Source organism: Dreissena polymorpha, chromosome 2 (genome assembly GCF_020536995.1).
Source record: "Dreissena polymorpha isolate Duluth1 chromosome 2, UMN_Dpol_1.0, whole genome shotgun sequence".
NCBI classification, from domain to species: Eukaryota; Metazoa; Mollusca; class Bivalvia; order Myida; family Dreissenidae; genus Dreissena; species Dreissena polymorpha.
In genome coordinates, this window is record NC_068356.1 from 6404087 (window position 1) to 6427757 (window position 23671).

The following is a 23671-nucleotide window of genomic DNA, read 5'->3' on the forward strand; positions in this document are numbered from 1 at the left end:
ATATCTTATATCTTATGAAACTAAACAGTATTTATTTTAAAAGAAGAGCATACTAATCAATGATCTTAAAGGCACTATATTGAGGTGACGATCCGTAATTATTTACCGATTTTTAAATATATTTTCCTTATTTTATTTATAAAGGTTATCAAAAAACAATATATATATGCTATTGGACATTACCATAAAAATATGAGCAATACAATTTGTTTTGAGCTCAAAATACAGTGTCCTCCAAGTCAATCGTGTTTACAAACAATCAGTTTATTTACATCGCTGTCTAAATCATGCAGAGCGATTCCGGCCGATTTTCCGGCAACAAATTTTGATTGGTTGGCACAAGACATTGGATATCACGTGAGCAAGTCAAAGGTAAAGAGGCCAGACATTCAAAACAAAAATGTCGTCAATTGCAAAGAGAAAGCGTACAATATCGATAGAAGAAAAATCAAAACGCAAAAAGGATGCGAAAACATCGTATAATCTTGGCAGTATCACTATTGGAAGTGAAGTTGTAAGGTGGAGAGACTTTCAAAGGCAGCACAAATTTCGATCGAACGAGGAAACCGCCCGTTTTCTTTTAGATCAGTGAGTAGCCTACGAGTACGAGTACGAATAAAAATAGTGTTGTTTACTTTTCTATTATTCTTGTTTAAGGTGAAGAAATGTTATTTCCATGTATTTGTACGTATATATTACAAATTATTTGATAGTTTGAATATATACAGCGAACAAAGAATAACGATGATAATCTTCCAAACCATTTTGTTGCATACTGTGTGCAATTTTCATTTATTCTATACAACATGTGTTGCATGAATTTTCATGTTTGTCACATTGTTTGTTAGCTCACCTGAGCGATAGCTCAGGATGAGCTATTGTGATCACTCAGCGTCCGGCCGTCCGTCCGTCTGTCTGTAAACAATTTGTAAACATCTTCTTCTACTAAACCATTGAGCCAATTTCAACTAAATTTCATGTGGAGCATGCCTAGGTCATGGGACAAAAGAATTGTTAAAAAAAATTTGATCACATAACCAAGATGGCTGCCATGACCATATATGGTAAAAACCTTAAAAAATCTTCTTGTCAGAAACCGCTCATCAGATTTTCAAAATTTTTCACAGGGATGACCTTTCAAGGCTTCCCTGAATAAGTTGTTCAAAGAAATTTGATTCGTCAAAAAACATGGCCGCAGGAGCTCGTTCAACTTTGCATGTTTATTTGTTTTTGCCTATTTTGTGAAAACTTTCAAAAATCTTCCACATTTTTTAACCGATCCTTTCCAAATTTAAACAGTGTCTTTATATCAATGAGGACACGAACCCTACAAAAAATGAGCATTATTGGTCCATGAAGTACAGAATTACCTCCCCTTGAATTGAGAAAATGGTGTTTATGCAATAAAGTCCAAATTTTTCATCCAATTCTTTCCAAACTTGTAAGGATTTAGCATGGTTCAAACAAGGGAAACAACTACGGTTAATGCATGTTCTTTTTATTACAGATTTGCCTCCCTTTAATTCATTCAAAATCTCATTTTACAGCAGAGATTCCAAATCTGACCTGTAAATGAGCCCCATATTTACTGCCAGTGCTAGGTTACCTTTTCCCATTTGATCATTCTTATGTATTGGTCTTGTAATGCTGCTACTGCTTCTGCTACTGCTACTGCTACTACTACTACTACTACTACTACTACTACTACTACTACTACTACTACTACTACTACTACTACTTCTACTACTACTACTACTACTACTACTTCTACTACTACTACCACTACTACTACTACTACTACTACTACTACTACTACTACTACTACTACTACTACTACTACTTCTACTACTACTACTAGTACTACTACTACTAGTACTACTACTACTAGTACTACTACTACTAGTACTACTACTACCACCATTACCACAACCACCACCACCACCACCACCACCACCACCACCCAGGCTTTTTCCGCCCCATGCCACGGGTCCGAAATTCGGCCCCATTCCCAATGCAAATCTGGTCGTTTTTTTCCCAATTGAAAAAAAAAATTCCCAATTCCAAAAAAAAAAATAAAAAAAAAAATTTTTTTTTTTTTTTTTTACCTTATAATATATAAGTTAACCTGATCCACTGTAGAAAATAGAAAGTGTTGCATAATTTAAGAATCTGTTGCCTTGAATTTGTTTTAAAGACTGTAAGATATGTTATTATTATTTAAGACTTTCCTTATTTTCCTCAAAATCCGGCGCTTCGCACGATTTTTTTCACCTCAAAAAAGGCCAGGCCTTTTCCCCAAATTCAGATTAAAAAACCTGCAGTTATCTCACATGTTCATAATACTTTGTAAAATTTTAATAATAAGTTATCAAAATAGTCGTTATTTATCAGTTAACGCCTTCTTTGAAATATAAGAAAAACTATTTACATGCGATAATTTTTCCCAATTGAGCCAATTTTGCGAATAATTTTTTTCCCAAAATGGGGGTTTTCACGACGCGAAATTCCCAAAATTCCAGTGTGGCGTTTTCCCAAAATGGAGCGGAAAAAGCCTGCCACCACCACCACGTCTACTATTACTACTTCTACTACTACTACTACTACTACCACTACTACTACTACTACTACCACTATTACTACTACTACTTCTACTACTACTACTACTACTTCTACTACTACTACTACTACTACTACTACTACTACAACTACTATTACTACTACTACTACTACTACTACTACTACTACTACTACTACTACTACTACTACTACTTCTACTACTACTTCTACACCACCACCACCACCACCACCACCACCACCATTCACAGTGACAAAAAACGTATTCACACAATGGCTGCTACTACAACTTATAGCCCATATAGGGGGGCATGCATGTTTTACAAACAGCCCTTGTTTCTATGGGATTTTAACCACAACTGTTCATGTTTATCTCCGACATATTTTTTAAGGTCACCTGTCATGAAGTGACACGGTGAGCTTATGTGATCGTGTGATGTCCGGTGTCCGTTGTGCGTGCCTGCGTGTGTCCGTGCGTCCGTCCGTCAACAATTTGTTTGTGTAGACAGTAGAGGTCACAGTTTGCATCCAATCTTGATGAAATTTGGTCAAAATGTTTATCTTGATGAAATCCGGTTTGGGATTGTAATTGGGTCATCTGGGTTCAAAAACAAGGTCACTAGGTCAAATAATAGAACAACCTTCTGTAGACAATAGAGGTCACAATTTTCATCCAATCTTTATGAAATTTGGTCAGAATGTTTATCTTGATGAAATCTGGGTTGGGATTTTATTTGGGTCATCTGGGGTCAAAAACTAGGTCACTAGGTCAAATAATAGAAAAACCTTGTGTAGACATTAGAGATCACAGTTTTCATCCAACCTTTATGAAATTTGGTCAGAATTCTTGATGAAATCTGGGTGGGATTGTATTTGGGTCACCTGGGGTAAAATCTAGGTCAAATAAATAGAAAAACCTTGTGTTGACAATAGAGGTCACAGTTTTTTCATCCAATATTTATGAACTGTGTTCAGAATGTTTTTCTTGATGAAATCTGGATTGGGATTGTATTTGGGTCATCTAGAGTCAGGAACTAGGTCACTAGGTCAAATCATAGAAAAACATTGTGTAGACAATAGAGGTCATTGTTTTCATCTGATCTTAATGAGTCAGGTGAGTGATTCAGGGCCATCATGGCCCTCTTGTTTTCAGTATTTCCAGCTGTGGGAAGAAAGTAGAACAGAAAGCTACAACAAGCACTCCATTCAAAACAAGACTATCTGTTTTTGAACCTCCAGTATCTGGAATATCTTCCATTTCCAGTGAAGCAGAGAGGCAAGATAAAACTTACTTAGATTGCTTATCAATTTTAACCCTTTGCATGCTGGGAAATTTGTCGTCTGCTAAAATGTCGTCTGGTGAATTTCTTAAATTAGCATTTTCTTCGATTTTTTTTCAAAGAAAACTATCAGAATAGCAAATAGTTTGCATCCAGATGAGACGCCACGTTCTGTGGCGTCTCATCTGGATCCAAACTGTTTGCAAAGGCCTTCAGAATTCGGTTCCCGCACTGAAAGAGTCAATTTCCTTGTGAATGTTTGATTGAACAAAAAAGCTTGTGCGTCAAATCAAGCAGAATAATAAATCATTATTTTTGTTTAACGGTTAAATTTGTTTTTGTTACAGTACATCTCTTTTCTTGTTTTAATTATTTAGATTTTTAAAAATTAATATTTCATTGATTTTCTTTATTTTGGGAATGGAGCCCGGGCCTATTGAATTGGGAATTTTTTTCCTGACTTGGGAAATCATGTGCGTTTTTGATACATTATAAATTTTCATATAATTTCCATCTACAATTCAAATGTTTGTTATTATGCCCCCCTTCCAAGAAGAGGGGGTATATTACTTTGCTCATGTTGGTCTGTCGGTTTGTCGGTCGGTCCACCAGGTGGTTTCCGGATGATTACTCGAGAACGCTTATGCCTAGGATGATGAAACTTCATAGGAACATTGATCATGACTCGCAGATGACCCCTATTGATTTTGAGGTCACTAGGTCAAAGGTCAAGGTGACCCGAAATAGTAAAATGGTTTCCGGATGATAACTCAAGAATGCTTATGCCTAGGATCATGAAACTTGATAGGTAGATTGATCAGGACTCGCAGATGACCCCTATTGATTTTCAGGTCACTAGGTCAAAGGTCAAGGTCACGGTGACCCGAAATAGATAAATGGTTTCCGGATGATAACTCAAGAACGCTTATGCCTAGAATCATGAAACTTCATAGGTACATTGATCATGACTCGCAGATGACCCCTATTGATTTTGATGTCACAAGGTCAAAGGTTAAGGTCATGGTGACCTGAAATAGTAACATGGTTTCCGGATGATAACTCAAGAATGCTTATGCTTAGGATCATGAAACTTCATAGGTACATTGATCATGACTCGCAGATGACCCCTAGCGATTTTCAGGTCACTAGGTCAAAGGTCAAGGTCACAGTGACAAAAAGCATATTCACACAATGGCTGTCACTACAACGTAGAGCCCATATTGAGGGCATGCATGTTTTACAAACAGCCGTTGTTTTGCAATTGTATCAGCCAGAATTCAATAAAAAAATGCTCAAAATCAACTCCATATTGGGAATTGTTTACTTCTATGTGGGAAAAATATCTTCTTTTTGGCATTGGGAATGGGGCCCCTTTTCTGTCCCTATATAAGCCGGAAAAAAAACACAAAGTATTTGGATTTTTTTAATTATTAAGATAATAAAATAATCAAAAGTTATTTGAAGCTGAAAAGTATACCTTTTAAAGTTTACACTTGTAATATAGGAAAATAACTGGACATTAAATGTATTTAAAAAAATAATTATTTCAGTGTAACTACCATAACTGCCACAGAAGGCAAAAGCTCCTCAGATGATCAGACCACAATGACAGCACCTGGACCTGACATCAGTCATGCCGGTGGTACAGAGGTGGCAGCAACTTGTACCACGGTTCCTTCAGTGCGGAAAAAGGGACATGGAATATTATCCAACCCAAAGTTTGCCTCATTCACAGAGCCTTTCAAGTATGCAAAATGTTATACAGTAAATCATTGTTAAAAAAAGTGCTTTTGTGCACAATTATCATAGATAAAAGTTGTTCTTCAAAATGTGTTGCATACCTTATTCGCCTCTGTTTTTTTTCAAGAAGGCTTGTTACCAGTAACTGGTACTGTATCATGATTATAAATAATTCTACATATACCAGCTTTCTCAATGAAATGTTAACACATGGTTATCAGAACTGTAATTCAGTTCATTAGGTTGGATTCATCAACTCGAAATTAATTAAACAAACATACATTTTGATTTGAATATACGAACAGTGACAGAAAACAAAATTGGAGTCTTATTAACAGCCTGTCCATGGATGTCACAAATATTGAGGACGAGGATGAAGATGAAGACGACTCTGACTATGAACCTAGTTTCAGCTTTGAAGCTGTCTTGTAAGTTCTAACAGTTTAGTTTTTGCTGAATATCATATATTGTAGGGAGTGATACAATATGTTATATTTAAACAGCCTTTTATAGGCACACTTAATTAAAACTAAGTGACACATAACATAAAAAACTGTTTATTGCTTAATATTAACATGTTTAATTACGCTTCTCTGTTGAATAGTTAAATATATTTGCGGAGTACACATATTCAAATCATAAAGCTATTTAGGAGTCAAAATAATACATAAATTGTACAATTTAACCCTCTAATTACCTGTTTAATATATAATCCTTTCATTAATTATTTTTTATGCTGCATTATGAATTTACAGAGTTGTTTGAAGTGAAAGCAGTGCTTCCTAGTTGGCAGACACTTTTCTCAATCAATGTTTAAAATGATATAGACAAACGTTAAAAATAATAAATGAGATTGTGAGATTTTGAAAACAAATGTATAATAAAGGGAATGTATTTGCCTAATTCAATATTTAGTAAATCCTTAAACATTACATATTTTACAAATATATACAAACATGTATAATATGGTAGTAATCTTATAGGCTTTTCCTGCAGAACTTTAGTTCCAGATTCGATAAAATGATAAATTAATTTTTAGGTCTAATGCCGATTTTTTTCAGACCAGATGATGTTAACCAAAACTATGAGGAAGCAGCATTTGAAGAAGAGGCATTTGGAAAAGATGGTTGTGATGATGATGCTGATGCAGAAGAAGAGTCTGCTGATGATGACCCTTGTCCTGGCATTCAAAGGCTAAAGACTGAGGCAGACAGTGTGCACTTGATAGGTTCCGCTGTCTGTTTTGCATATGTCTCGGCAATCTTGTCTCTTACCCGTATTAAAGTGATGTCCTGTTCATTGACAGGATGCACAGATCCAACCAATATCTGTGTCACAGATTATTTCATTGGATCAGCGTTGTATCTCAAATGGGTAATATAAAAATCAATCATGCATTAAAGAAGGATTACAGATATAAAAGGAAAAAAGTCATTGCTAACTACATGTTGTAAATTTATTACAACCTTCAGAGCTATATGCATCTGTACAGCAAAAAGTGAGTCCCTGTAACTATTCAGAAATCAGACTTGTTATGCCCCCCTTCAAATAAGAAGGGGTGTATTGTTTTGCACATGTTTGTCCGTTATTTGGTCTGCCCACCAAATGGTTTCCGGATGATAACTCAAGAACGCTTAGGCCTATGATCATGAAACTTCATAGGAACATTGATCATGGCTGGCATATGACCCCTATTGATGTTCAGTTCACTAGGTCAAAGGTAAAGGTCACAGTGCCTCGAAACAGTAAAATGGTTTCCGGATGATAGCTCAAGAACGCGTAGTCCTAGAATCATGAAACTTCATAGGCACATTGATTATGAACTGGCAGATGACCCCTATTGATTTTCAGGTCACTTGGTCAAAGGTCAAGGTGACCTGGAGCAGTAAAATGGTTTCTAACATTCACACAATTGCTGCCACTACAACTGACAGCCCATTTGGGGGCATGGGTGTTTTACTAACAGCCCTTGTCATTAATCTATAACTGTAGCTGAATATAGACTGCATCTCCTCAGAAATGTTCCTTTAATGTGCAATGTCTTTAACACCAGATGTGTAATTTTGTGTTATAATGTAATGACAATTTTTCTCAGGTGTGTGGCGGTAGCCATATACTAAACCGCTGGTGTGCTCAGCCTGTGTTGAACCGGAGGCTACATGGTGGGGACCTGATGTTTGCACTATCATCCTTAACATCCGGTTATAACTTTGGAAAGCTTGCTTTATGGGCTAAGCATATGAACTTTAAAATAATGTCCAGCACATCATTTCACAAAATACAGCGCACATACCTGATTTCTACTGTAGACTAATATTGGGAGAAGCAGCAGAGAGAGGTGCTAAGCAGCTTTGAAGGCCACAAGTTGATTGTAATGGATAAGAAAGTTGATTATCATGGGTTAAAATTAGCGCTTTGATGTGTTTCTCCCCTGTTCAGAGGAAGGGCAAATTAACTAATAGGATATCAGCGTTTAGTTTTCATGGTATCTTTTCACTTATGAACTTAACTTTCATTAAATGTATTTTATATTATTCACAACATTTGCATTGTTTTGGCGTTTCTTGAAATTTAAGAATGCTGAAAATTTTAAGTGTTTGATCATTGATAACATTATTGTATATTCTATTTGAAATTTTTAAGGTTTTTGTGTTGATAAATTATATATTGTGGAATAACATCAGTACAACATTTTTAGCTCATCTATTTTTTGTAAAAAAATTATGAGCTATTGTCATCACCTTGGCGTCGGCGTCGGCGTCCAGTTAAGTTTTGCGTTTAGGTCCACTTTTCTCAGAAAGTATAAATGCTATTGCATTCAAACTTGGTACACTTACTTACTATCATGAGGGGACTGGGCAGGCAAAGTAAGATAACTCTGGCGTGCATTTTGACTGAATTATGTGCCCTTTTTATACTTAGAAAATTGAAAATTTTGGTTAAGTTTTACGTTTAGGTCCATTTTTTTTCAGAAAGTATCAATGCTATTGCATTCAAACTTGGTACACTTACTTACTATCATGAGGGGACTGGGCAGGCAAAGTAAGATAACTCTGGCGTGCATTTTGACAGAATTATGTGCCCTTTTTATACTTAGAAAATTGAAAATTTGGTTATGTTTTGTGTTTAGGTCCACTTTATTCCTACAGTATCAAAGCTATTGCTTTCATACTTGCAACACTTATTAACTATCGTAAGGGGACTGTGCAGGCAAAGTAATGTAACTCTGACTGGCATTTGGACGGAATTATGGGCCCTTTATACTTAGAAAATTGAAAGTTTGGTTAAGTTTTGTGTTTTGGTCCACTTTACCCCTAAAGTATAATAGATATTGCTTTCATACTTGGAACACTCGCAAACTATCATAAGGGTACAGTAAAATGACAAGTTGCATAACTCTGGATGTCATTTTTACGGAATTATGGCCCTTTTTTGACTTAGTAACTTTTAATATATGGTTAAATTTTGTGTTTCGATCCACTTTGCTTCTTAAGTATCGAGGCTATTGCTTTCAAACTTCAAATACTTTCATGCTATCATGAAGTTACTGTACCTGGCAAGTTGAATTTTACCTTGACCTTTGAATGACCTTGACTCTCAATGTCAAATTATAAAATTTTGCTAAAATTGCCATAACTTCTTTATTTATGATTAGATTTGATTGATACTTTTACAAAACTACTCTTACCTGACATACCACAATAGACTCCACCCAAACCATCGCCCGTGCACCCCCCTTTCCCCCCCCCCTATTTTTTTTTTTTTTTTTTTTTTAAGATCATCTCACAAATGACCACACCCTCACACTATACCCCCCCCCCACCCCACCCCCTCCCCAATTTTTTTTTTAAACGGTTAAAAAACAAAACTATTTATTTTGATTATTTTATGTTTGAAATACCGTCCAACCATCGCACCCAAGAATCCCCCCCAACCCCCCTCCCCCCACCCGAATCCCCCCCCCCCCCTATATATATATATATATTTTTTTTTTTAAATCATCTCACAAATTACCATCACACCCTCACACTATACTCCCCCCCCCCACCTCACCCCCCCCCAATTTTTTTGTTGAAACGGTTGAAAAACACAAATATTTATTTTTATTATTTTATGTTTGAAATACCGTCCAACCATCGCACCCAAGAATCCCCATTCCCCCCACCCCCCACCCCCCGATTTTTTTTTTTCCTTTTTTTCGCATTTTTGGAAGATAATGTAATAAATGTCCATACCCCCACACAATGCACCCCTCTTCACTCCACCCCTCCCTCCTTTGTGATTGAAAATGAGAGTCCCTTCACCTTTAAAAAGAAAATAGATGAGCGGTCTGCACCCGCAAGGCGGTGCTCTTGTTTTAATTTAGGAGACGGACGGAATGATTCTCCAGGCCATTCTGCTCAGTATTGTTCATACACCATGATGGAATATGACAGCAAAAAAATTTTAACCTTAAGAACACTGGACAAAAGATCAACGGACCGAAAATCAACCAACATGGAGAAAGTTGGATTCGAACAGGCTCTCCAGGAATTGACTGACAATAACATTGCAGTTGAGGAAGTTGTGACAGATGCCCATCTAGGAATCGGCTCAATTATGAGTAAGTGTATCACTGAATAGAGTTGTCAAAAAGTTTTCACCTTTTTCGCTATGGAAAGGCGATACATGTATCATGTGCCAAACTTCTCAACACAATTTCAACAGCTTAAAAAATAATGCACTTGATTTGTGTTTTAATGTCATAAATACTGACCTGTTATCTTATGCTTATACTTTCCAAGGGGAAATAACTCATCGGAAATTTTAACTGGGAATCCACCACCTCAATACCGTAATACAGGCCAGGTTAAACATAGTGCAATGCAACCTAGCCAAAAATCGGGAACCAACCCTCGATATTCTTTCCGGATCAACCAGGTGTATACGTGTCTTTTACGGCTCTGAATTAAAATATTTTTTTCACTTGGTTGATTGGGATTTTGAATAGATAAATTGTGTTATTTATCTTTTTATTTCTCATTTGGATTAATTTGTGTGGATTTAATGGATTTTGTTTCATTTGTAAAAGGTAAGCCATGCTTGTTTTTATCGAACAATGGTTTATTTCTACCATTCTTGGTGTTTTCAGGCGCGAACGACCACGTGCAAAACGATCTCTTCTAATACATTGCTAGAACGTGCAAAGCATGTTCTTCTAATGTGTTACGAGATCGTGCAAAGCGTGTTTTTCTATTGACAGATTGTTTATCATTTGCCATTGTGTGCAATCATGATTTTAACGTTCCGTATGACAATCTAATTGATCGTCATTTTTTTTTCATCTGTTTTGAATTAAACTTTTGTTTAATTTATGATCTACAGCAGTATTATTATAATTTTCATTATGGTAAAATAATGATATTATGTGCCGTATGATAATCTGGTCTGTGACCAGTTTATGGTTGAATATGCTTTGCTCTTGTTTTTCATATATTCGACTACATGATGGTCGCAGAAACAAGAGTGGATAAATACCCGGTGACTTCGCAGATCATGGATGATAGTTGCAGTATCAGTAACCGGGTATCGGGCACGATCGCGACCGTACTATGCTAAGTCTCTTAGACAGTCGGTCAACATCAGACCATATGGCGACTCCCGTCAGCCGGTCTTTGCCCGATGGCATTGGTCAAGGACATCGACCAATGCCGGACCATTTGGCATCCCCCATACGGTCATTATCCGGTGACAACACTGGTCATGATATGACCGGTACGTCACCGGGGACGTTGATCACGGAGCTTTGATTGACGTCTGACCCACCGGTCCGGTCATTGATCACCGGTCATGTCACCGGTCCGGTCATTGATCACCGGTCATGTCACTGGTCCCGTCCGGTCCGGTCATCGATCACCGGTCTGGTCCGGTCACCGATCATGTCACCGGTCCGGTCATGTCACCGATCCGGTCATTGATTACCTGTCCGGTCACCGGTCAACAGTCATCAGTTAGGCCTGCCACCGATAACACCAGTCACCGGTCAAGAAGAAGAACTCGGTCTTCTTCATTGAATTATTCTCCTATTCGTCATCGAATACATCGTCTTCATCAAGGATTAGACATCGGACACGCTCTTCTTTGTCGAGCAGTTCTCATCGTGGCGGCTCTCGTAAGCGATCACGTCGTCACTAACGGAGACGTTATTCTAGAAGATCTCGGTCTCATCGCAGCCGATCCACATCTCGACAGCGCAGCCGATCCAGATCTCGACATCGCAGGAAACGAGGACGTCGTCAACCTTCACGTAGACATCAGCGGACTTCATTGAGCACAACAGGATATTTATCGAACATACCTCTCCTTCATTGAGCAGTTCTCGGCGTTGATACGCTCGTTAGCGATCACGTCAATGCTCACGGAGACAATATTGTAGAAGACAATATTTCCAGCATAGCCGAACAATATTTCGGCATCGCAGTTATATGGATGTCGCCACTTCTCACGTAGGCATTAATGAACCTTCTGGTCATATCCACGTCAGGGCCCTCAATCTATCAAATCTGTCGCCGAATTTCGGTGGCAGTCCCCCACCTGAAAAGTATACTTTTTTCCCCTTTTTTGGGGAAAAATTCCCCCTAAAAAAAAAAAAAAATAATAATTTTTGTTTTTTTGTTTTTTTTTTAATAGAAAGATGTGTCTCATGCTTATTATATCTCAATTCTATTTCAATGTAATCTTTCAAACATACTTTATTATGAAAAATGCAATGAATATAGTGCAACCATGTACAAATGTAATAATGAGAGATTAATGAAAAAAATCCCCCAAAAAGGGAAACGCCGCGAAAATTCCCCCTCCTAAGGGCTGCGGACCCCTTCCCCCAAAGTAGTGTGAGGGCCCTGCACATTCTCCATTTTATTCCTTTAGGAATATCATGTCTCCATTCCACATCTGATGGTTTTTCTTATGGCATCCACACATGTTGCAGTCACCGAGCCGTAGTTGTATACGAAAACTAGTTCGTTTAACTTTCAGGCTTCGGGATAAGCTGTTCTTTTCTCCACTACGACTACATGGACACTTATGCCTATTAATACTGATAATCTACCGTTGTTTTCCGGTTAACATTATCAGATGACTTAGTGGATGGTCATTCTTCTGCACCAGATATTTCCATTCTGACGCAGTTATATTATACTGGTCCCGATCAGCCGGACATTGGCCAACATTCATCGGTCGTATCACCAATCACTGATCACCGGTCAGAATAAGTGATGTCTCATCGCCATCGGATTGGATTCTTGGCACGATCTTCTTTTCCGAGCAGTGCTTGACATTGATATCAGACCATATGGATTCCACCATTTTTTGGTCTTTAACTGGTAACGTCACCGGTCATATTATGACTGGTCCGTTCACCTGGCTACAGTTACCGGTCATTGACCGGTCCGGTTCGGTCACCAGTTACCAATTACCGGTATTCCACTGTGTTTTCATCGGTCAATTTTTAGTATCATGGGTATCGTCTACATTACCTAGTTGTATACCCCTGGCTATGATTGTATTGAATACTATATTTTATGGATTCAACAATCTACAGGACTTTTTGTGCTTTTCAATACTGATGTTCTACTGGCGACCGTTACCAAATCATGCTATATCTGTTATTTGTACTTCTATCTCAACCGGCTACATGCAGATTACTGGTCTTGCAGATAGATCGGCTGAAGTGGGCTCGGAGACTAGCATTGAGGTCGAACATTACTATTTGACCCCTATTAATTTATGTTTGAGACCCGAAGGATGAATTGTTTAACCGCCTTTACCTGTCGGCTACAGACTTTGCAGTCAGTGTCACAGAACAGTTGGGACACATTAATGACGCTAGCAGGATTAGCAAGACGACATTTGTATCGACTTCTGCTTTTCTATTGCTCCTACGGCAGTGCATATTTTCAAGCTACTGGAATCAACAAGAGTTCTGATACATGGATTTCCTTTCAGATTGACCGCATAGCGGCTACAGTCTTGTAGATGGCTTAGGACCTATTGAACTCAGATCTTTGATCCTAAGATCTGGAGGGACCTCATCTTGAAGTTATTCTTCTATTACACTTCTGGCCATAACAGGCCGTCTTCCTATAACTGGTCGTATTCCTTTCGGAATTCGTTCCAGTTAGGAGTCTTGAAGTAAATGGATTAATTAAGTCAGAATTTAAGACTTCCATGCATTCTACCAGCAAGCGTGGACCCCCTTAAGGTTACTCCTAGGGTTTTCACCTTTTTCTGCCATCACACCTCTGATTCCGGAGGTACCACTGTCAATCATATTTCCGTACTTCGCAAATCGATTACTTCACGACCTGTATTATCCAGGATTTTAAAGGCGCCTGTTATTGGTTCAAGAAGAGGCTATATTCTGTAGATAGGTCATAAACCTATAAGTGTTTAACACTGTCCTATTCTACCAATTTTCAAGTGTGTTTGGAGTGGGAAAGTTCGGCTTGCCGTGGTTTCTTTGCCCACCCATCCTTGACAAATGGTTCCGGTCACTGGTCGGTATAAGCCGCTCGGTCACCGGTCCTTCTACTGATACGTCTTTTCTTACATCCGTTTCAGCTTTATTTTTAAGTTAATTGTATTAATCTCGGGATTATTCAATGACACAGATTTCCATCTTTTTGTCATTATTTACCACTATTCAGTAGTGTATAGACTAGAAGATTATCTTGGCAAGAATATAGTTTATTCTACCACAACCTTCCTTACATCTTATACAGATGTGAGCAGAGAAGGTTATGGACGATCACATAGAACAACGTATCTTGATTTTCTCAATTATGTGGTATCCTAATGAATATCACCTGCACAACTACATCTTGAAAAGCGAAAATTCTTTTTAGCTGTTTTTCATTTACAACACATTTTCACGATTCCTTTGTGATGGTTTCAACTATCACACATCGGTCGTGGTTTACTTACAGACACGGAGGTGATCATATTATCACTCCTTGTAACTGGAAATCAGGAACTTATTCGTTCTTTGCAAGAACAACAAATTTTCTCTATCGTCTTACTCATACCAGGTCGTCTCAACGCCCTGTTGGACGTTTTGTCCTGAAGTTCTTTCTTTCGAATTATTTTTCCGTTGGGTTCAAATAATGTAATTGCGCATGCACGGCAGTGAAGTTGCATGGTGTACATAGTATATCAAAGAATGTTGTTTATCATCAAACGCTAGTAATTAGCGTTATGCGATCGTATATCGCAGTATATACCAGTATGCTGAACAACGTCAATAATGCAGTTCACAGAAATCGATCCAGCAGGGTGTGGGATTGTTATACATTTGTGCCCCACGTTGGGTGCCAATATCTTGCCTTCTTGGTGAGTTTTTGCAATAACTGAGTTTTTGCCATAATTTCATGCAATATACTTAATGAACCATGGGATTATGGTTCTACGACCTTTTAAGTCTCCTGTACAATTATTGTCAGGAAACTTCTTCACAGGTCAAATATCATATCTCAGAGAGACATATTTTTACTGATCCAAACATGTGCCACTACATGTCTGGCCATTAATAACTTTTAGTTATCTCTACAGAAGAACGTTTTTCTGTTAGAGTTTCAATCCTTGTTACTTGTGCAAGGATAATTCCATCAGAACTGTAAAAAGGTTCTATGGAAATTCATTTTTGACTGGGTATTCGAGAGCATAGTTATTACCTTAATCACTCTGCTAGATACATAGAGGTTTTTCTCATCTTTTTCTTGATGATAAGAAATTTGTTCTTTTCTTCATCAAAGGATAGAGATTATGCTTTCGTATACCTTGTTTTGTGTAAGTCATCGCAACTCTGTGCTGTCTTACCTACCGTAAAAATGCAGTCATAAGTCTACCCGGCTCATAAGTCGGGGGGTATACTTTGGTACCAAAATTGGAGATTTTGAGTATGTTAGCTTCATAAGTCGAGTCAGAAATTTTCTGTTTACGAATTTCATAAACAGACGCCATTTTAAATGTACATGAAGTTGCGGTAGTATTCTATACATTGCACATGACGTCACTGTGGAACTGTTGAACGTGGGCAAAGCCAACACATGTATTCTAAATTTCGTTTAATATATTCAATACGATTTATTGTGGAAATGGAAAATAATATTTTTCAATATAGACGAGCAAAGCATAGGTCCACTCACAATTGTGTCCTTATTCTTACGCCAATCACGCACTAGTTTCTCACTTATACCAAACTCACCTTCAGCAGCACTGTTGTTGTTTAAATTCTCCGCAAACTCTATCACACGTATTTTACATGCATTGTCATAAGCCTGGCGTTTGCGTTTGCCAGGCATTTTCAAAGATTTATCCAGTTGTGTTTTTGTTTATCTAATTAATAAATGGTTTCACTCAATAATCTACGCTAGTAATTATCCACAAACTATTTTCAGCTTTTAATCCGATGAAACAATATTATCACTGTAATCCAATCTTTGTACTTTTAATCTGACTGTCAAAACAATTGATTAGTGTCTCGGTAAAACGTGTTTTTATAACAATGATTGACATACCCAAGAGACCGCTAACTCCACCTTTTTCTCTGAAACAGTTTCAAAGGCGGAGCTATACACGTGCTCAAACATAATGGGACGATTGCAAGCGAGTTACAAACACGCGATTGGTTAAGCATATCGCTTCTCCAAACAAAGGAATCCAATTTAGTCGGCGAGAAAGGTGTTCTTTATGGCTTCTTGACAGGAAACGGCTTTCTTTTGATGACGTCAAACTGTCGATTCACACATAATGCGAATTTTCGCGAGACTTTAAATGATGTCCTTGATTCTTTGTTTACATTAACAGTAAAAAAACAACACCTGCTTACATGAAGACTTTGGATTAAATTATCAAAATAAAAAGAAGAGTAACTGCAAACTGTGATTATATTAATTGGTAAGTATCAGTAAAAATACGACGTTTTGTTAGTCGTAATCCAACGATTTTTTTTTTTATACAAAACAACAACTATTGCCGCGGAGATCAATCTTCATCGAATTTCATTATTTTTTTCATGGAATTTCATTATTTTTTTCATGGACCACTTCATAAGTCGATACCGGTTTTTTAATCAAATTTTGGAGGTAAAAATTTTTACGGTATTTTGGAACTGATCCAAACTATGGAACGTCAACACTATGTTTTTCATTCCTTTACCTTCTTAAGCGGTTTTGACTTGTGTTACATGTTGGGATGCTTAATGAGCTCCCTATAAGCCTTTTTCATCAGGCTTATAAACAGTTCCAATATAATTGTAAGATGGTTTTCCTTCTTATTTAGCTTTTACCATTCGGAGAAGTGAAATTCATGCTTTTTCTGTTGAATACGACCAATTCCAGTTGGATCTATTGTAGTTTTCACTTTGTTGTGTCAGCCAGGATTCCTTGCTTAATATCGAGTCCTCTATATGGCTTCTACCTTCAAGTTTCCAAGTTTTTCTTAAACTGGTAGTCATGAAGATGAGGATAAACTTCTTTGGGCAATCAGGGCTTTGAAGTTCTATCTCAGCAGTGTTAGTCGGAAGTCCATTCGAGGTTCTCAAAAGACACTCTTCATTTCCCCCAAAAGGGGGGGGGAGATGTGTCTGCGGCTTCTATTTCTCGGGATTAGACCTCGACTAAGGAAAGTTACTCTTATCCTATCTAAGGATTCATTCCTTTTTAGGATCTGACCGCGTGAATTAAGAGCTCTGTCTGTTTTGTGGGCATATATTAATCACACCCCACTTTTTGACGTGCTCTAAGCTGTTTACTGGAGGAATCCGACCACCTTTGTCATCTTTTTATCTTCGTTTTCTGAAGTGCCAACAATACAGTTTGTATATGTTTGGGCTTGTTGTGGTTTCACTAACGGTAGTGTCTTCTTTACGACATAGACATATTACTCTGTCCGAGAAGTCATAATTAATACCGTTTTAACGAAGATTACTTGATATCATTAGCTGATAACCCTGTTTATGGGTTCTACTGTGTTGGGAAAATATATACGAACCTTCCCACCGCAGCTGCAAAATCAGCATAAGATAACAGGTCAGTATTTATGACATTAAAACAATTTTTTAAAATAAAATTCATTTTAATTATTAAATACTTATCTGTTATCGGTAAGTCCCACCTCCCACCCCGCTATTCGATTTATATTTTTGTATATATATTGAAAGAATATTGAGGGTTGGTTACCGATTTTTGGCTAGGTTGCATTGCACTATGTTTAACCTGGCCTGTATTACGGTATTGACGTGGCGGATTCCCAGTTGAAATTCCGGATGAGTTATTTCCCCTTGGAAAGTATAAGCATAAGATAACAGGTAAGTATTTAATAATTAAAATGAATTTTATTTAAAAAAATTGTTTTTATGCACCCCCCCCCCCCCTCGAAGAAGAGGGGGTATATTGTTTTGCACATGTCGGTCAGTCCGTCGGTAGGTTCGTCCACCAGATGGTTTCTGGATGATAACTCCAGATCGCGTAGGCCTAGGATCATGAACCTTCATAGGTACATTGATCATGACTGGCAGATGACCCCTATTGATTTTCAGGTCACTAGGTCAAAAGTCAAGGTCAGAGTGACTCAAAACAGTAAAATTGTTTCCGGATGATAACTCAAGAATGCTTTGGCCTAGGATCATGAACCTTCATAGGTACATTGATCATGACTGGCAGATGACCCCTATTGATTTTCAGGTCACTAGGTCAAAAGTCAAGGTCACAGTGACTCAAAACAGTAAAATGGTTTCCGGATGATACCTCAAGGATGCTTATTATATGCTTATGTTTACTTTATTGCCTCAGTAAATAGGTATCCATATTACAGTTTATATTGTTGAAATGCATTGATACAATAGTACAAAAGGTGTAATGCATTAAACATTGTGTTGTGTGCTATAGTTATGCAACTTAATTGAAAGCCACTTTTATTTTTGACACTTGTTTTCTTTTGTAGATAAAAAGTACCCAGAAATCAAGCATTCACATTATATTTGGCATGCTGCCAAAAAACTTGCTAAACGTCTTGGAAAGGTAAAAAATCTAATTTACCTTTGTTTGCTTTCATTTTTATTATAGATCAAATATTTGAGAAACCGTAGACACAAGTAGAAATAAGACAACATGCGGTACTGGATTAACAATTTTATTCAAAATTATAGTGTAAATTTATTTGGAGTTTGAACTGACGTGTAATTAAATGTGTTTTTATTCTTTTGTGATTTTTAGATTGTGAAGAAGAAAGCAAACCAAATTTGAATACCATGGCTGAAGGACATTGTAAACCACTTCTGGTTTGCCTGCAGCAAGGCTGACTCCTATGAAGAATTTCTGGTATGTAATATTTTTGTGGGTGCTTTTTTGTCCATGTAGTGCATCTTGTCTAAGTGTCCTGTGAGTCTTTCACTATTCTCACTTATCTTCTCCTACACTTATGATGTTCATTCCCCCATCAAATTTTCATACCCCCCCCCCCCCCCCCCCCCTCCCCCCGAAGAGAAGGTGTATAATGTCGGTCGGTCTGTTAACTGTCAGTAGACCAGTTTGTTTCCGATATACAACTAGAAGACCCATATTTCAGTGGCTAATTCTCACTGGTGTAATAAGGTTTACTCGTTTGGTTAGTTTTGTTTAAAATAAAACTGAGTCAAGGCACTTTTTGGAGGCCTTGCTACATCAGTGTAACATTTTGTTCATATTTACATAATAAAGCAATAATCGGCGGAAATTATTATCTGATACTAAACTACAGTGACATCTCGTGTCATTAGAGATGTGTATGTTTCTGAAGAAGGTAAATTCAAAGCATATCAGTGACAATAAACATATTGATGTGTTATGCCATCAAAAGTTTCATATTAAATACCAATAAATCAGAATCTAGCTGGTACATTCTTATACTTGTTTTTATAAAAAGTCACCTTTGTTTTTTCTAGAGCATATGGAGGGGAGTTTTACATCACATCACAAACAAGCACGAATGGATCCTGTCTCAAGGAACTGGAATAAATGGTTGTCTTCATGATCCTTTATATGAAAACGAAGTGCGTGAAAAACACTGGCTTTCAACTTCAGACCATGCAAGAGTTTTACAAGACCTGAGTGCTGTGATCCTGGACAAGAGATTCTTGAGCAAAGTGTCATATTACCTGAATTACAGGTAATTTGTTTATGTTTGTTTTTGAATATATTTTTTTTTGTATTTTTAACTTTATGTGATGCTCATCAGGAATTCAATAAAGCCAACATGGAAACATTTTCAAAAGTTTATAATTATGTCCTATCATTTTAGAACCACTGCTTACATAGAAGTGTTTCACCAGTTAATTTTGATGCACTGTGCAAAGAGGTTTGCAAATACACCGCCTGTGTACAGAATCCGCAACCTATTGGCAGCTATCGACCACAACTACCACAGCATCAGACCTCTGAAAACCAACAAAGATGGAGAAATAAGGTAAACTGGTTTATATTTAATTATAGCTTTTTATGTCTGTTTAGATGTAACATAATGCAGATGTTAATATGTCAACAAGTCAAGAATATATAGTTCTAGTTTTGTCCTTCTCTCTCTTCCCCATAAAACTACTACACATGTTTACTTCAAATTTCATTGTTGAATAGTAGATGATGCTTTGTTTTTGTATTTATTCCCTTTTGTTATATTTTCTTATCCCTTTCTTTTCCAAACCTCAGGAACACTCATTGATTTTCTATGAAACTATAGAAAAGAGTTTTTGAATCTTATTGGAAATAATATGCACATTGTATATCAATATGCCCCTTTAATTGCATTTAATTCAGGGTTGTCATTATTAACCGATTGCCGATCGAATTCATCGGTTAAAATCGCCAGAAAATCGGTTGTTTTTCTCGAATCTTTAAAATTGCGATCAGAAGTTTTGATCACGCAAACCGACAATAATTGACGAGGAATAACCGTAGTATATAGTAGAGCGACGCCCGGTCATTCAGTCAGTCCATTAACTCCGCCTTATTAGCTACTGTTTTCAATGAATTTCTCAGCAAGTGGCCAATATTGATTTTTCCAGCTGTCAATCAAATTCTTCTTGGTAAGCACGTCAATCAATCGGCGCTCGGGCAGCCGAATACACGCCGACCCCACGTGAACCTGTATCAAATAGCTGTACATTTCACAGATTATTACTGACTGTAGAGCGTAATTACCTAGTTTTTTTAGTGCGAGAAAAGGTTTCCACATATTAAAAAATGCTCTTTGATTTTCTACCAAAATAAAAGATATTACCGACCTCTGCCCTATGAAGTTGTTATTCAGCATCTAATTATTAAAGTCCACGCTTTCCCGCGAGGAAGAATGACGTGATGTTAAACATGAATTTAATTTTGGCATGATTTTTATCTGTACATGAAAAAACGAGAAATGTGTCTCTGTTGCTAGAATTTTCTAAATTTTCCGTGTATAATGAAATCTGAAAATGATTTTGGATAACACATTTAAGTATACGCATTTGAAAATACTTCAATTAAATAATGCATTTTGATATACAAATGGTCATAACGCATAATGTAATAAATAGGTAAATAACGTGTTTTGAGATTGCCAAGCTATGCATACATATAGGTCTACATGCATGAATGACCTGACAAGTTATATCACAATCCAGAATGAAAAGTACTCGGTAAAATTTTACGAAAGACGCGTTTTTATTCTCAGAAATTCACTTTCACTTTCTCAAACTTTTCTGAAAGGAGGTACAGGTAACAGTATAGATTGAGTTGTTGATTTGTCGTAATTACTAAATATAAACAGTTCTCAATGCTCTCAAATTGCGTCACGTGATTCACGCATGTTCAATGGGACTTCCCCAATCCCACCATTGATTTTGCCATTCATGAAGGTGGTATAATAAATGTACAAGTTTAATTGCCTTTGGCATTTTTTTTATTGTTGTTTGTGTGCTGTTGTATCAGACTTTTTTCATCGTTGTCAATATTATTTATCTGTTTAAGTCTATACCGATGTTTTAAATCGTTGTTGACTCGATAATAGGTTACATACATGCACTGAACCTAACAAATGTCTGTGCGTACTGGCAACAACAAAACCAAATAGTTGAGAAATAATTCGTGTACGTTATAGTTTGTTGTCAAATAACCCACGGCCGATAGTTAAGATGCATAGGGATTAAATCACGAGTGCGAAGCACAAGTGATTTGAAACCACGCATCTAAACTTCCGATCGTGAGTTATTCAACAACAAACAACAAAGATCACGAATTATTTTGATTCTAACACGATTTTTACTAAAGATTTATACAATGTATATTATTTTTCTTGTGTACTATTTTATGTGAAATTCTGCCCAAAAAAATAACTTTCGGCTGTTCTGTCAATCAGATCCGCAACTTTCATTTATTTATTGCCGGATAATTACGCTGGTGGAAAATGTATCGGCATGTTTTGTTTAGTTACAGCGCGTGTTTTCAGTGTATAAGGTCCGCCCACAATAATATGAATTATTGCAGAATATCCGATTTTCTTCTTTGTTTTTATGAAAGTTTACTGTATCATGCATGAAATGCACACTTTCCACGAGGATTATGAACATCGAAGTTTTCATCTCTGAAGTAACTGTCAACGATTTTATTGTGGACGAGTACACATTACGGACCGATTAGTCTGCTAGGTATAAGCCAGTGAAATTATCGATTGATATTGACACGGGGTTATTCACGCATGACTAATACACAATCGCGCGAATTTTCGCTGCTTGGGGTCATAATCTGATACTAGTCGGCTGACACGCAATAAACTGGTCCTGACCGGTTTATAGACTGCAGTGAATGGTACAAATAATCGAAATACTAGTAATTAGGGTATGTTAGCATGTGCACTGTGTAATCGATTTCATGACATGGGAATTTAGCACACAGAATTACTAATAATACTGGATTATCGGGTAATGGATGGAATTGGAACATGCAATCTATCTAAATAACATGTTTTTAAATTGTACAGTTTACTAAAAATGTGAAAATCTTAAAATTGTCTATTCTTTTTAGACCTCATTTTAACTTTTTATGCTCTGAGAAGAGCAGTATTTTGTCCCTAAAATGTCTAGAATTCGTTTGCTTCGCCCCCTGCCTCCCCTACCAGGGCCTTGCCCTGGACCTTGACCCCCGGCCGAATCGGTTACTATTCCAAACAAATCCTTGTTTACAATCATAATGACAACCCTGTTAATTATAGCAGCAGTAAACAAACATTTTGTGTAATTTTGAATAACCTAAATCTGATATCATACTATCAAATTATACTCATTTATCAGTCACTGTTGTTGCACAATGCATTATCAAACAATAAAGATATAATACAGGCAACAAGTACTAAATCTGTTAGTTATTTAAACCAGTATTATCTGTTGAACATAAAATATTGACCATAAGTACTCCATTCCTTTTGCAATATTTGATTATTCAAGAAATTAAATGAGTTTTTTCACTCATTTAATTTTGAATTAATTCAGTAAATTATGTTTTAGAATAATTATGATTTTAAGTATTTACACAAATACTCATTTTTTTGCCCTGATGGCGGATATTTGTGAAAAAGCCTATTGGGTGAACACAGGTCATCTGTGTCAGTTTCCTGCAATAATATTGTTAATACAAATTAGTTAGTTGTCATATTATTTTTTGGTAATACATTCTTTTTTGTTGTTAACACAGGTATCACAGATGCTACAACAAAAAAAGCAAGCGCTGGTCAGTCTTTCCAGAGAAAGTAGCCAAGACCTATGGCTACGTTCCAGAGATGGCAGAAATGCTGTACAAAAAACGGATTAAGGATAAAGTAGGAATGGGCAAAAAAATGGTCTTGGAAGAAGGTGATCCAAGAAGACTGGCAAACACTTGGCCCCAGAATCCCCTCCATCTACCTCAGTAATTGTTCAGGCCAAACAGACCAGGTTCAAGAGAAAATGAAATTGAAGTGAAAAAAGAAGTACTCGGTACTTAAATTGTTTGAACAGAGCAACAATAATGTTGGTATTAGATGTATTGCTAATGATC

The 23671-nt window shown here is 36.9% G+C and overlaps 1 protein-coding gene across 1 annotated transcript; it reads left to right on the forward strand.

The window, feature by feature from the left end:
• The first annotated feature begins 172 nt into the window (after positions 1 to 172).
• LOC127865697 (uncharacterized) lies at positions 173 to 23671 on the forward strand. Its single transcript, XM_052405643.1, has 11 exons — positions 173 to 588; positions 3728 to 3850; positions 5405 to 5599; positions 5933 to 6022; positions 6656 to 6822; positions 9961 to 10197; positions 18576 to 18652; positions 18848 to 18952; positions 19555 to 19778; positions 19911 to 20075; positions 23330 to 23671. The coding sequence occupies exons 1-8, from the start codon at positions 401 to 403 to the stop codon at positions 18875 to 18877; spliced, it is 1107 nt and encodes a 368-aa protein (XP_052261603.1). The 5' UTR covers positions 173 to 400; the 3' UTR covers positions 18878 to 18952; positions 19555 to 19778; positions 19911 to 20075; positions 23330 to 23671.

Bases quoted from the DNA above. Each gene is read 5' to 3' on its own strand.
- LOC127865697 (XM_052405643.1), top strand. From the start codon at position 401: ATGTCGTCAATTGCAAAGAGAAAGCGTACAATATCGATAGAAGAAAAA. The intron at 6,823-9,960 runs GTTCCGCTGTCT...GTTTTAATTTAG, and splicing joins AGACAGTGTGCACTTGATAG to GAGACGGACGGAATGATTCT. The intron at 18,653-18,847 runs GTAAAAAATCTA...TGTGATTTTTAG, and splicing joins TTGCTAAACGTCTTGGAAAG to ATTGTGAAGAAGAAAGCAAA.